Source organism: Aspergillus bombycis (genome assembly GCF_001792695.1).
Source record: "Aspergillus bombycis strain NRRL26010 chromosome Unknown contig00158, whole genome shotgun sequence".
NCBI classification, from domain to species: Eukaryota; Fungi; Ascomycota; class Eurotiomycetes; order Eurotiales; family Aspergillaceae; genus Aspergillus; species Aspergillus bombycis.
In genome coordinates, this window is record NW_019170160.1 from 3,929 (window position 1) to 19,136 (window position 15,208).

Genomic DNA, 15,208 nt, shown 5'->3' on the forward strand with positions numbered 1-15,208 from the left:
CCCATTATGCCTCATCTGTCCGACAGTTCACTTTGATAGAGATTAATCCTAGAAGAATCTAACAAATTGGGTCTAGGAAAGACGCTAAAATGGCCACTCAAGGGGATATACAGTATTTACAAAAAGGTTGTGTTACTCATCGATCTTGTTCTCAAATGTAAGCTGCAGGGCACGACACTGCTTATGTTCATCACGAAAGATATCTAAGCGTAATCATGCAATTACATATATACGGCCTATGTTACTACCTGATATTATATCATCATCTGACAATTGTGCCCGCCATGGTAAATGATAGCTGGAATAATAAATGAAGGGAGTTGTTATTTGGACCTCATCGTTACGGACCTCGCAATTACCTTATCGGAAGCGGACACACAAGGCAGAAAAGTAGGGAAAAGGCACTCGGCTGAAAAGACCCCACAATCACTAGAGAAAGGTTATACGAAGTTAACTTTATAACACAGAATATTTTAAATTATAGATTTAGAATTCTAGTCTTTGGTCTGTTAAAATATTAGATTCTGATAATATCTCTTATACTATTTATAATATACTAGTCTATATTCTTTAATATAGAAATATAAACTCTATTTAAAATAGCTTTACTAGTATATTATTATTTTTAAGTCAGATAATTCGCTTAACTTCCTTATATAGGCTTAACGTGAGGTCCAAATAACAATTCCCTAAATAAAATATATATGTCGAACAACCAATTGGCTGCGAGTATCTATTTGGTCCAACCATCAAAGAGGTAGACGAGTTCCCTTACCGGGGGTTCTATACAAAGAGAGTTGAAGATAAAGGAATGGATCCAAACGAAGAGATATTGGTGTAGTCTCCCGGCTTGTCATACTGCAAAACCTTCACACGACACTTGGCGTAGGTCCATTATAGGTTCGTTGAAATACATAAACAGTCGCCGTCTCCGATAGAGGTCATTTGTTCTTCCCGCTATTGTTATAACTCAGCTACCGAAGAGATATGGAGGTACCAATACCAACAAATTCATTGCGATGCGTATAGTGTCCTACGGACGCTTTGTGCTTAGACCTAGATTTCAAAGTTACGACAGCGGAATAGGCGGGCGGAGTATAGCAATGTATAGATTCGATGTGACATCTGGTATATTTATCATAACGTAGTGAATGACCAGCAGACCAGGCCAAGTGGGCCATCGTCACATACTAGAAGTAACGGCAGAGAAATCAATCGTAAAGGTCGCCATAAAGGCGGGAGCCCGAGACACAAAACGCCCAATGCTATGCAGAATTATCGATCTTAAACGCCGCTTCAGCTACCATGCGACCAAAACTCATCAGGTTTTATTGCCACGCGAACAAGAAGTGGATGTAAACCCTAGCCAACGTAAGTCGAGTTGTGAAAATTGCTATCAACCAGTTAACGGGTTGCTGGTATAAACACTCTCAAAGTCTATCCTCTCTAGCATCCCATTCACACGGTCAATTTCACGGGTGAGATCCTCCACGTTCATTGCTAGACTGCTGACCTCGTCGAACTTGCGGCGTCGGTTCGCATCAGCGATCATTTCAGAGACGAAGAATTTCTGTTCCTCAAGAACAATAAGCCGCTCACGTAGCGACTTTTCTTCTGCTTCTAGTGCGGAAATGGCGCTGCTTGTGTCGCTGGCTAGGCTGCTGTTACTACCAGTTGCAGCCACGCTACTATACTTAAGAACTGACAAAGCAGAACCTTGTCGCTGATGACCACTCGTCGAACCATTGCTAGGGCTGGGCGAGCTGGTAGGAGAGCTTGGTAGTCGGCCATTGGGCGTTGAATGTTTGAGAACTTTGGGGAGAGATTTTAGAGGAAGCATATGAAGATGAAGGAAGTTGCTGGCCTGCTGATATACAGCTTTCTGGAGACGTTGCTGTGCCGAAGATCCTGTAGGCAAGTCGCGTATGCGTCGAGCGGCGACATCATACTGGGCGAAGGAATCAATAAGTCTCTTGCGGATTTTGGAAGCTTCGGCTATTTGAGCGGACGACGGTGGCCGCCTGGGGTCTCTAATGTACATATTTAGCATACAAACAGCATCTATACGGGTAGCAGACCACATACTGCAATGCTGTTAATAGCTTTTGAAACTTAGGCAAAAGGATTCGAATGCCCCTCTCAAACTGTACCAGATTCTCATAAGCCCTTAAGTCTGGGGGTTTCCGTATGAGGTCGGCTTCGAAGTCTCGACGGTCAAATAATGTTGCCCTGCATTCTTTACAGAGCCTGACATCAATGTTCATCATGTCCATGTTACTGGACTTCTCTGTAGATGTCTTCGATACTGCAAGTTATCAGTAAAGGTAGTTTTAATCACCAAGTGATAAACCTACAAGGGGTGATGCTCAGAGGTACTTCAGTAGAACACCCGGTGGCTGGGTCACTGCAGACAACTCGCCCGCAAGTTCTGCAATGATGCCTTCGAAAGGTATAGCTGGTAAAGTCTTGCTGGCAAAATGGACATCTCAAGACGCTCGAGTCGTCCTGCCAGCTGACGACTGTTTGCTCAAGGGCCTTTCGTTGGTCATTCTGCCACGCTATGGACCAGATCTTACTTGTGTTCGACTGGATCTGCTCTACAGGCAAGCTAGCTAAGAGCTGGGTGAGTCGTGTCAAACGCTTCTCTAACCGGGATACTTCTAGGAAAGCCTTGTCGACTGTTTGCTTTCTCACAGATTTGAAATCGTCCATTCGGTCCCTTACCAGGCCTGTAATTATCAGCAATTATAGAGCGACGCACACGCGGGACCCGGTTTACCATTGTGATCATTATACCCCTCCCTAGACTTATAACACGTTTCGCAAACCCTACACCATAAACCTCTTACCGGTTCATGTTGCGCTGACCTCGATAACTTCATCTGGTACATGGTATGTTCCTCGCAAAATAGCTTTCCGCATTTTCGACAGTTGACACATCCATTGGTGGCATTAAGTCGCTTCCCGCACGACGGTTCCAGACAAACATCATATAGACCTCTCGCTTGCCAATGATCCTTTGTTATGATGTCGTCAGGGTCAAGTGGTTTCGGCTGTTCAGGGGCAGGCGCTTGGATGGATCCAGAAGGACGACTAGGGCCGGCGAAGGGTTGCAGATTGTCGTTCGACTCGAAAACATCCAACCCCTTTAACTTCTGGTTCAAGACGGCAAGAGGTTGGAACCGTCTCGCTTTCTCCATCTGTATTTTGAACCAATCCTTGACTTCATCCTGTCGATCATCTTCCAAGTTCTGATGTACGTCATCAAGATGTCTGCAACTGTATTAACGGGGAGCAGGATAGAGTTCGTGGAGTAGTTAGTACCTATTCAACTGTAACAATGTTACCTGTACAGTTGTCAGTAAGTCGCCTCGTGCTGGGAATAGGTGTGAAGACTATGGACAAAAGGGGGGGCAAGTAAACATACCATCTCCTCACTGCAGATTGGACAAGCCAGTTGAGCTCCGGCAGCTGCCGGAGCGGCAGGAATCGAGGTACCGACATTATCAAGGGAGATGCGAGAGGTGAGATCTTGTGTTTCGGAGGAAAATTGGGAGGCAGAGGCCTGAGAGCTGAGGGAAACGCTGCTGGTAGTCGGTGATAGGAGCCTCGGTTTGGGTTGCGGAGACGGAGTTGAAGCCGATGGGGAGAGAGCGTTCGCGCTGCCTAGGATACGACCTCCACCCAACGTCCTCCGGGACATATTGGCTTAAATTAGTAGGGCATGGGGGGGAAATTCCGCGAAAAGCGGTAAGGAAGGCGATATGGGCAGGAAGGTAAAAGAAAAGAAGAGTAAAAGGGAATAGTGTAACAGCCGGCCCTACATGCAGCGCAGCTTTGATGTTTCAGTTCTGGATCGAGGCGGAGCCTTGGGGATGCAGGTAGCACGTAGGGCAGCTGATCCTGGTTGATGAGGGGCGGATTCCCCCTTTGCCGCCTGAGGCAGAAATATCCATACTTGTACTCCGCACTGTACCAAGACATTGACTTGCCCTGAATTATGAACAATACACGATTTTCACAGTAGAACGTGGCCCCAAACTGTACTAGATCATATTGTCTAACATTTGTATTGTATAGAACACTTTACAACATGAATTCTCCCATGCCAAAAGCATAGACTTCTATCCGCTCAGAGCAGCAGTAGTATATCTAAAACACCATACCCCCTAAAAATATCTAGAGAAGAAAAATTAATTTAAACCTTCCTCTGCGCTTCTTGCGCAGGCAACTTCTCCAGCTCCTCCTTAGCCTTACGAGCGGCTTCCCGCTTGAGCTGGTCCGGACGGCGCACGGCAATGTCCTTCGGGCGGAAATCACTGAACAGCGTCTTCAGAACATTCTCAATAACCCAGCAACCGGCGTAGTCAAAAATCATGAGGACGGTCAACGTGAGCTTGAACTCTGTGCTAAACGGGACGAGGCGTAGCTTTTCATTGAGCTCGGGAATGAACTCAGTGGCGCAGGAGAAGGCCATAGCCGATGCTCCCACCAAGCCCCAGTACATGGCCTTGTTCTCCCGGATGGACTCTCTGAAAGGACGGCCTTGGTAGTTGATAGAGAAGGTAGAGATCTGTTGGATGAGTTGAAGCAGGTAAATGGCGCTGTTGAGTAGGGATGGCTCGAACTCCCCTTCTAAATCGATGTCGGATTTTCTCCTGGGGAGTGTCAGCAAGATTCCCTAGCAAAATTCAGGTAAAAGGGACGTACGGTTCAATTGAATAGACATAGTTTGACAAATAGATCAGAGTCACAATGTGGATCGCAAACTGCCCAAGTACCGAGCCAATGATGTATACATTGAAAATATTAGGCTGAGGGCGTTCTTTGGACAGACCTTCCACGGACTATAATATCAACTTAGCATCGTATTGGGCATGTCGCTTGCATAATTTCTTACCTTTGCGCGCGAAATTGAAAGGAAGCAGACACTCATCACCATGCCGCTGATGGTCACCTGACCGTCGCCGAACTTAATTCCATCGAGGTAGATAACGCTCAGACTGTAGGCACTGATCAAGCAATTCAGAGCGAGGATTTTGTACATCTGGATTGTCGCAACGAGCGTACAGCGGCCTTGACGAAGGATATTGGGAATGGCGATAACATTGGCTAACTTGCTAGTGAAAGGCGCAGCAACTGATGCGTCTCCCAGTTTGATCGTGGGAGGTTCGCTGTCATCAAGTTCCTGTTCCAACATGGAGCTGGTAAGCTTGTCTGCCAATCCAGCCGCCGCCGCAGAAGCTTGCTGCTGGCGCTGCTGTTGAGGAGTCAAATTAGCATTGGACTGCTGAAGTGCTTGCGCACCAGGCGATGTAATAGTGGGAATGCCGTCTGCCTGATTTTGAGTGTTTGCTACAGCAGCCGATCCTCTCTTCGCCGCTTCCCTTTCCATAGCTTTCTGATAGTGTGGGTTGGTGGGACCAGGAGGATACAGGTGGGCAATTTGCAAAGGCACAGGCGGCGATGGCTGGTTGAAGCGCTGCATCATGGCGACCTGCTTCTCGTAAATTTCCTTCATCTTTGTTGTCCGATAGTGCTCGGCAATCTTGGTAAGATCTTCAGGGGAACCATTCAGAAGTGCAACACCAACATGTGCTTGTTTCAAAGCCCCAACATCATTGGTGCCGTCACCACACATCAGAGTAGTATAACCAGCATCCTTGAGGCCGAGGAGAATGTCCTCCTTCTGTTTAGGAGAGACGCGAGCATATACCCATGTGTGACGTAGGAGTTCCGAGAAGGCCTTCTGACCCTTGAACTTAGCCAATGCGTAGCCAGTGATACAGATGTCTTTCGTCTTCAGAATCTCAGAGTCCAAGTTTTGAGTAGGATCCACATCGCGGTTGAACTTGTCATCAATACTGCGCCAGACTAGTCGTGTTCCAGAGGTGTCATGTTCGGGTGCGTCGAGAATCAGGACTTCACGATCTACGATCTCAACTTGGCGTGCGACGTGAACAGCGGTCAATGGGTTATCGCCAGTAATCATAACAACGCGGTGGCTGCTCTCGTTCAACATGCGCACGGCCTTGATGGCATCTTCTTTCAAAGGGCATTGCAAGACAAGGAAACCAGCGAAGATCAGTTCAGATTCTACTTCCTCACGAGTATAGTTGTTGATGCGTCCCTGGGACAATTCGGCCTCATGAGAAAGATACTTGTAGGCGAGAGCAAGAACACGAGCACCATTGCGAGTGAAGTACTTGAACGTCTCTTCATAATTGGGGGGGGTGTTCACAAGCATAGATCTGATAGTTTCCGGAGCACCTTTGACGCCAACGAAGGTTGACTTGTTTTTCTTGGATGATTTTCGATCATTAGTGATAACCGTTGCGATTGTACTCTGACGCTTCAAGGCCGAGGAGAACTGGAATCGCCTCTTGACCTGAACCGATTCGGGGGAACGGGAAGGATCGGCTGACGATGCATTCTTGGGAGTCAAAGTATCGTTCTTGCCCAGGGTCCAACCGAGCCACTGTAAAGTAGCTTTCTCCATTGGATCACCAACGACTTCTCCTTCATCCAGTTTGACCAGAGCGTGGGCGCTCGCAAGGACAAGAGTTGTGTCGACCCCGATGTTGCCGCCTTTGGCAAGCTCGGTATGAGCGCCGTCATTTTCGACCTTCGCGCTTTGATGACCCAAAGTAAGACCCGCAATGCCATCGACGACGAGATCTTCTCCGGTCAATGTACCAGTTTTGTCAAAGCAAGCGATATCGACACGTCCCGCGAAGGGGATCCGGAAAGGCTCAGTGCAGAAAATAGCAAACTTGCTCAGAGCAGCAAGGCTTGTATTGACAGCAAGGCTGAGTTCCATGGGAAGCTCCGGAGGAACGACGCTGGTGATGATGAGGACGCAATCGAGAAGCAACTTCGATCTCTTGCGGTCTTGTGCGACACCTTCTTGCCACACATACCATGAAGCGGCGAGGGCAAAAATGAGAAGGAACAGAATGAAAAGCAAAGCTTCCACATTGTTGGCCGAGACGCGCTCTGTCGAGTAGATCATAGTACGTACGAGGCTACCTTGGCTTGTTTCAAAGCCAGTCTTCACCACGATACCGATGGCGCCATTGTCAGGGGGAGAAGAGACCTTCGACGTGCTCTTCTCTGATTCCTCCAAGTTAGAGTTCGGATGAGTGATCTGCAAAACCTTGGTACCACCATGCACAAAGGCATTCTTGTCTAGACCATCCGGTTCAATCAAATCGTCCCCAGGTCTAAGTTGGATAGACTCCTTCAGAAGTGGAGTACTCTCTCCCGAGAGCATGGCTTCGTTGACGATAGCACTGCCTTCGACCAGAAGAATATCACAGGCCACTCCGCTGTCTTCCTTAGTCCGACTCACTGACATCAGATCGCCGGGTAGAAGCTTGTCACTAGTGATCTCCTGCCATTTCCTCTCACGGTACACCCACACGTCGTAGGGTTTGATATTCATTCCTCGAAATTCACTAAGAGTCCTCTGACGCTGCCAAACCACAGTGCTCTCGAATGCAACAAGCATGAAGAGTGTGAACAGTGAGTAGTACCAATATTCATCCAGCATCCACAGTCCGACGCAGAAAATCTGGAAGACGAAGAAAGGCGCCACAGCATGCTCCTGGAAAAGCTCAATGAAACCTGGAACAGGAATGTCAAACGTGTTGTCCCCATAGTGGTGCTGGATACGCTCTACTTCGGCCTTGGACGATAATCCCTGGTTCTCTTGGAAAACCCTGATGGCGGGCTTGGGTTCGGCATCAAGGACGTATGATAGGGGCCCAAAGCACCGACGTTCCGGATAATACAGGAACCGGCGCTTCTGGAACAAAAATGAGATTGTGATCTTTCCACCCATGGAATCGCGTATCAAAGGACATATTTCGGCCGATCCGGCGTTGGCCGCGGGAATCACTTTGATGAGCTGTGCAGAATCGATAGACTTGGTACTAGTTGCGGTGAACAGTGTTTGGATGTTGATATTCCATTTCGTCATCAACCAAAGGAGCGACTGAGCCGTGATAATCGATGCAAGCCAGACAAAGGTCCATTCTTGGCCTTGGATATAGGTATCATAACGTTCAGGGGAGAGGTAGATGGACAAGAACGCAGGCCAGACGATTAGAAACGGCCAGACATAAGTGTGAAGCTGGACAGGAAGTGGGTTATGGAATGACGCATATTTGATCTGTGGATCATCTACGAGTTTTGCCCTATACGCCGGTTAGATTGTAATTGCACGCGACAAGAGGATGTCACTAACATGGTGAGTACTCGAATGACCACGACCCGGGTCAAACGACGCGAGGCTAGAAGATGAGACGGGAGATTCAGTAAACCATAGGAAAAGGAGAAGAAAGGCTGCCGATCCGTCTAGGTTGTTGGATTCGAAAGCAAAACGCTGTTAAGAAACGCCGCAAAGAAGCCACCTCGACACTATAATTTTCCTTCCGGAGGTTTCGCCGCTTAACTCTCAAGGTCCGTCGTCGCGCGTCGTCGATTGGCTGACGCCACGTGCCATGTACGGAACTGACATTTTCCAATCCGATGCAAGCACTAGCGAATCACGTTGAATTGATCCATTGCAGCAACAGTTGCCATTGATACTCTGCTTCTCTATTCCAAGTTTCAGAAGAATTTGAAGCAAGTTGAAGTTTTCATTTCATTTTTTTATTTGGTTCTTTTCTCTCTAAACTCTAGTAAATTCGTGTCATGAATTACAATTAATACTTTACATCTCATCAGATGATACGTAGAATGATTTCTGCACGTTGACACCCTTCGTAGGATGCTGCTTAGGATTCAAATCCTCCTGGCTGCTGTTCCCACTATGGGAAGTCTGGACTGTGGTGACAATCGCATGAGAGTCTTCGGGATCGATATCTGGTCTCCAGAACCTTGTGGCTGCCGCACGATCATTCTTAGATTGCAGCGTCCCGTTGCCGTTCATGCTTGACAGAGGGACGCTACCGGTCGTTCTTTTTACACTATGGGTGGCACCATAGCTAGTTCCCCGAAACCAGCGGAAAAGCGGGCGGAGGGTGACGAGACTTCCTGCTGTTATACCAAGGCCGGCTTCAACGTTGGACCAGATTGAGATATCGGTTGTTGCATCTAAGTAGAAATGTGTGTTAGCTGAGAGAGCCTCCCAGTTTAACGCAGGGATAACAACGAGAACTCACAGAGGAATTCGGTGTCTTTATAGTGATGGAGGTAAGGAATACGGACTATAACGGCAGCACTCGCACTAAACCCCAGACAATCAGCAATTGAACCAAAGGCAAAATCATGCCCCTATGGCAATTTGAACTTACATGCAACCCAAGCTTAAGATACCGGCCAAAGCAGCCTTTGTCTTCGTGCCCATTTGTAGGTTCCACACCAGGGCGATGGGCAACAGACCCAGGATAAAGTCGCAAATCGTGGCGAAAACGCTATAAACGTAGGCTATATCAATGAGGTGCTGTGTTTTCATACAAGTTCCCGAAGCTCCCGGCCTCATTCGCTGCCAGAAATACTCCACCGGTTGGCATTGTAATGTCAACATGAACCAAAATACAAGGCCCACGACAGTTGAGACGCCAATTACGAGCCAGAGGAGTATCGTATGCATCCTGGCGACCGTGAGGCGAAGAAGTGCCAGTGCGATAGAAATCTTGGCAATTACACATGTGAAAACATAGCTTGTCTGGCCGAGCCACCACCACTGCATCGAGCGCGTCAGCCAAAGAATAATTTCAACTCGGGATTGCTCGGGGACCACGTACAAACAATGCGGCTTCAACATGTTCAGGCTCAAGGTCTTCCCTCTTTCGACCTATGCCATAAACCGCGCCTGTGATACCGCATAGTGCGAACAATATATTCAATGCCTGCGATTGAATTATAATATGATTAGTTTCGTACAACAGCGCCTACTACGGCCACCGGTAAGCCAACCACATACCATTGCGAACACCATGAAAATATCATCCCACCCGAAGGCTTTTACCAACCTCAGCCGGACAAAACATCGCAGACAGACGGAGATAAATGAGATTCCCAGAAAAATGATGGTGACGACAAAGATTTGTTCGCTGCGGCCCTTGAATTCTACCATAGTGAAGCAAAGGCTTGATTAGGTCAAGCAGGATGCATAATCTAGAAAGCCAAGGACATCTCCTGGGAGGAGCGGAAGAGATAGCCACAAAATCAGATGTAACTCAAGACATCATCCTTACTGCGGGATACCATACATTATTAGGGGGGGGACGAAACTGGGACTCTGCGCTAAAAAAGTACGCTTTGACAATTACACTTTTACAGTTGCAGTGGCAAGCATGCGACTCCAGGGAGTTAGTTGCATCGAAAATGCCGACTGGAGCCAACTCCAGGTGCCACTTCGTTGGGTGTGTGGGGATAGCGCTATTGTCATTTTCGTTTTATTTGGCTCGAGAAGCAGTATGCGGTAGAGTAGAACTTTAAACGTGCCTCATAGCCGGGCTTTACAGGACGCTATTGGGAAGCGAGCCTCCTAAGCAAGGGCATGTGCGGAACTACAAGGATGACCTCGGCTGGTCTATTGTCTATTGTCTACTAGTCCTTAATTTGGTTGCCCTAAGGCGCAGGGGTTGAGATGCATGGATGTACTATGCACAAGACCAGCCCATGCACTCCGTACAACGACATGACTAAAAGTGAGGAGAAAAAGCGATGCGAGATGGCTGACTAGGGTTCATCTGTCTTGGACAAGAATTATGGGCATCAACCACGGCACTTGAGTGGATTTCTGCTTATGACGGTCCATAGTTCCGACGATGGAATAAGTGGAGATTCAAGGACACGGACGGGTTATAATTACCTAACATCGAAGGTGCAGGGGTTCATCAGTGGAGGCAAATACGGATTTAGGCGGAGCATAGCCATCGTAATATCCGCTCCGGCCCGATAATGTAACAGTTCGTTGGGTATCTCAAGAACCTCTCTCAAGCTGGGTTCAGTTATGAGGGTTCTGCTTCCAATCTCAATTATGAATGATGCAGAGTCTGGCATCAATGCGCCTGCAAGACGTCCCTTGAAAATATGAACGGGATGTGCTTAGAACAATCACATGGGTTACCATTGGCCACGAAGGAATTTTATTGACAGAAATTACCTAAGGAGCCCATCTGCCAAGCGAAGCTAATCAGGAGAGCCACCAAATACTTTTCCCTTTTTTTTTTCTCGTGAGACTAGATAAGCTATGCACATTCCAGACCGTGCTACAGGGCAGAGTGGGTGAGCAATCCATGGTTCACGATCCTAGCCTGCTTGCTATGATTGTCATGATATCCAATTAATATACCGCCTAACGAGTCATAGGTTTGATCGAAAACGTCAGGAACATTTAACTTATGGAGCAAATAAGTTAAATCCCCTTTTACATTCTGAAGGATCTTCACATGCGTATTCCAATTTTCCAGTCGCCTCTTGTGGGATATCGAATACGAGAATCAAACTCTGCTATGCATGGTACCCTAGTCCCAAATGCTGATCGGAGATCCAGACGAAGAACAGGCGCCGTAAATCCTATCTTAAGATCGGCATGATAGAATTCATGGCTCGAAGCAAGTTGGTCGAAGCGATGGCTACTAAGATTCTTCCATCATAGGGATCAGCACACCAAACACCAGCTATAAACCGCTAGCTACCCCTTTTCAGCCACCAGCGCGTCTAGTATCACCATCGCTAAGTAGTGCGTGAGGATCGCTAGTTTCCAGACTATTCTCTAAACCTTGATTTTCTCTCCCGTCTGATTGTCCATGGGTAAGAGCAAGGCTAACCTTCACAGTCTCACTCCATCATCGGCATAAATATACATAATATTACATATACTCCATACACTTGCATTTTATACCCACCACGGCCTGGCACCAACTCACATGTTGACTAATCCTTAAAAAGCGACACGGCGACGATAGGTTACATTCAAAGTAACATACACATGACGCTGCATAGTGGGAGTCCAACCAAGTTGGGCATTAGCGGCTTAGCCCCAAGTTGGTAGGGTCGGGTTTCCACCCCACAGTACTCCGTAGTGGCATCCGGGAATCCACAGTAATTTATCTGTTTTGCCGATGGGATACGTTTAGCACGTTGCTATGCTGTGCATAATAAGATCACGACAGGGCAAAAACGTGGTGCTGCAAATATTCATCGACACCCTCTCATTCGCCCTTTCACTTGTGCATACACATATATACACTACCAGTGATAGGTATGTACGGCGATATACACACCTAGTTACTAGTTAGTTGTATAGTAGTAATTGATACGCAGGACCTCCGCTAGATGCAAGCACAAGCTATAATAATTCTTCTCCCTGAAGAAATCCTATGGAGCAGCACAATCTAGATACTAGTGCCATGTCAAGCAATATTACTATTCGCTATATTTGGCGAGAGGCCTCTAAGTGGCCCGTTTCCAAACCGCAGCGGCTTGTTTTATCGACCAAGTCTTCTTGTAGGGCTTGAACTGCATATCAATTATGCTATTTTGGGAATTGTTAGCGCAAATCCACTGCCGGGAGTGGCTTCTGTCTTCCCCCTTTTCCTTAGTACTAGTAGCTTCTCCCACCGTTTCCACACCGTTCAAGTTTCAACTGCCGCAGCGGGGAATGTTGATTTGGGTACTCTTTTCCGTGGTGAAATGTGCCCCGTAACGAGCAGACCAACATTGTTTGTTGACGGCGGCATGTTGATCAAATCCTGGTGTGGCGGTCTAAACCCGATACGTAGCTAATGCTGCCATCTAGGTTCCGCTACCGCTCGAGTCTAATCTTACACTGAAGAGAAGAGCCGTCTTTCGGTATTCCAATGCGGCAATACGTCCGGAGTACATGCGCTTGAAGACTAGCTTAGCTTCCTTTCGACAGCGTAGTACTACGTTGGGTGTGAATGTTTCAGGCTATCTCACTCTAACACAAGCATCGTATCACAATCTTGCTTGACATGCATAAGGTTGGAGTCCGGTCCATGTCTTTTTTCCATTTATTTCTGCACAGGAGTCACCTCGGTGGGATATTTTTAGTTGGAAAGAAACAAATCAATCGTTTATGTGAAACTGACCTACAGTGACAGCCATCCCACCTAAACTCTATTTCAAAGAGATAAGAATTTCTTATCTGACCGTCTTCCAGCCGGACCATCTCTGCTATACCACTCATTAAGTCAGACTGTCAAGAGAAGTGATCTATGAGGGCATTACTAAGGGCATTATATATTATATCTTTTAGCCAGCATACCAGCTGACACTGCCTTTACGGGCAGTACTCGATAACGCAAGGCTTGTCGGCATCCCTGAGACTGGATATCTACTGAATCCTCTTTTCAAGACCACAATGCTGCACCATTATCGACTGTTACTCCTCATCTAAACGCCAGACTTCGACCAATGACTGTCACGATCGTGTTGAACCACTATTAGACACATAGTGAAGCTCGTTATTCCTGTGTCCTCTGTGATGTCCCACATGGCGGCTGTCAGTCATGGTTCAAGAACAAATTCTAATACAGGGACTAAACGCGAGATTGAGCTACTCCGATTTATCAAGCTACCCCATCGATGATGCAGATGGTAGGTAGTGAGAGGTGGTGGAACACTGGTATTAACAACTACCAAAGGTTCCATTTACTGGTTACGAGTGCCATTGCTCAAAGACAACTCCAGTATCCAGGTATTCCTTGCAAGTTGACAAGTATAACAGACATCACATGTCGTTATGCGTTAAACGGGACTACAGCGTCTAATACTAGGGGCTCATACATTGCGCCATATCAAGACACAAGCCGACTGTCTGAATCCGCTAAGTCACAATGGTGACCAAGAAAGGCAAAGGTAAGCCAGTACAGCAACATAATATGTAGTATTGTATGATATCTTTGAATAATATGATGAGCTCTTTTATAAAGCAACTGTGTCCTGAATAGAGGTCCTGCTCGCTTCTGAAACCAGGTATGTATAGTCACCTATATACAAGTTTAGAGCATCATGCGATGAAATATTATGCACTAGAAAAGGGTTGTGATTGAACGGAAGCAACGCTAATGGCTATCGTTAGATTTACCACTTGGCGTCTGGCTGCTCCTGGAACTTCTGAAGAATGGAAACGATGTTCTCCAGAGCCTTCACCTCGCGGGCTAACTGCTCCTGGATCTTCGCCTTGACCTCGTCGGAGACAGAGACACTGGAAGCCAGGGACTTGTAGAAGGACTCATTGTCAGGAGCAGCACCCATGGCCAGGTTAAAGACCGGCTTTATAGCCCAACCGTGGTGCTTGCTGAGGGTAACGCCGTAGGCTCCGCGGAAGGAGTCGGCGAGCTTCTCGGAGGAGTTGTCGACGTGGCGGCGGAGGGATTGGGCAGTGAAGTCAAGACCCCTATTTGAATTCGACGCGGTTAGCTGACTGCACAATTACAACCTTTCTATATATTCGAAACATCTATGAGTGGAGGCGGTTTGACCCCTGATAACCACCCTAAAAGGGTTGAGAGCAACGATCAGTCCATACCTAACAAGCCAGAGCAGGCCCTCAGAGGCGGTGTGCTTCTTGGTCTTCAGCTCATTTATAGAGAGAGACTGGACAGTCTCAGACTCGGCCGGGGCAGCCAGCTGCCGGTCTTTGAGTTTCTATACCGAAGTTAGGTCTTCCTGCAGTTGAACGTGGGCTAAAGATTCCCGGACCTTGACATTTCCAAGGAGGTCATTCTTAACAGGAAAGAAAGCTTTAGATCCGAGCACATCTAAATATCGTCAGAATTGGACAGATTCCATGGTCAAGTCAGTTCAATTTCGTACCGAACAGAGTAGTCAGGGATTCGGCGGCTTCAAGGAACTCGGTGGTAGAGATGGAGTTATCTGCGCCAACGGGAACATCGGCGAAGGACCTCTTAAGGCCATCAAACCAGGTCTGGGAAGCCATTTTGAATTGTAGTGTACGAGGAGAGAAATGAGAGAAAAGAGCAAAGAAACAACGGAGTAGAGTAGAGAGAAAGGAGGCAGTCTGAGGGGCACCAGCTGTTATGTCTAACGGTCACACCGCCGTTAGCGGGACAATGGCCACGCAAGCGGCCAAGCCAATCAGCGGGTCCAGACTCAGGCCCCCTGATTTACATCGGCAAACGAATCAAACAGAACAAACAAAGCAAAAGAATGACCAGGGCTGAAGAACAACGACGTCATCGCCTGAAATCCACCTTTAGACCTG

General features: G+C 47.4%; 3 protein-coding genes across 3 annotated transcripts; all 3 read right to left on the minus strand.

Annotated features, from left to right (window-relative positions):
- Positions 1-1,396: 1,396 nt before the first annotated feature.
- Positions 1,397-3,703, minus strand: ABOM_011809 (putative vacuolar segregation protein (Pep7); the record flags this gene model as incomplete). The annotated part of the gene is made up of 6 exons (XM_022538937.1): positions 1,397-2,030; positions 2,086-2,305; positions 2,355-2,729; positions 2,780-3,273; positions 3,325-3,347; positions 3,428-3,703. 6 exons carry the CDS (start codon positions 3,701-3,703, stop codon positions 1,397-1,399), a joined length of 2,022 nt encoding a protein of 673 aa, XP_022383844.1.
- Positions 3,704-4,198: 495 nt separating this feature from the next.
- ABOM_011810 (ion-transporting P-type ATPase SPF1) lies at positions 4,199-10,084 on the minus strand (the record flags this gene model as incomplete). Its single annotated transcript, XM_022538938.1, has 8 exons — positions 4,199-4,658; positions 4,711-4,847; positions 4,901-8,198; positions 8,721-9,099; positions 9,168-9,232; positions 9,300-9,691; positions 9,753-9,857; positions 9,932-10,084. The coding sequence occupies 8 exons, from the start codon at positions 10,082-10,084 to the stop codon at positions 4,199-4,201; spliced, it is 4,989 nt and encodes a 1,662-aa protein (XP_022383855.1).
- Positions 10,085-14,064: 3,980 nt separating this feature from the next.
- ABOM_011811 (GLTP domain-containing protein) lies at positions 14,065-14,923 on the minus strand (the record flags this gene model as incomplete). The annotated part of the gene is made up of 4 exons (XM_022538939.1): positions 14,065-14,380; positions 14,513-14,631; positions 14,686-14,744; positions 14,800-14,923. 4 exons carry the CDS (start codon positions 14,921-14,923, stop codon positions 14,065-14,067), a joined length of 618 nt encoding a protein of 205 aa, XP_022383846.1.
- Positions 14,924-15,208: the final 285 nt, after the last annotated feature.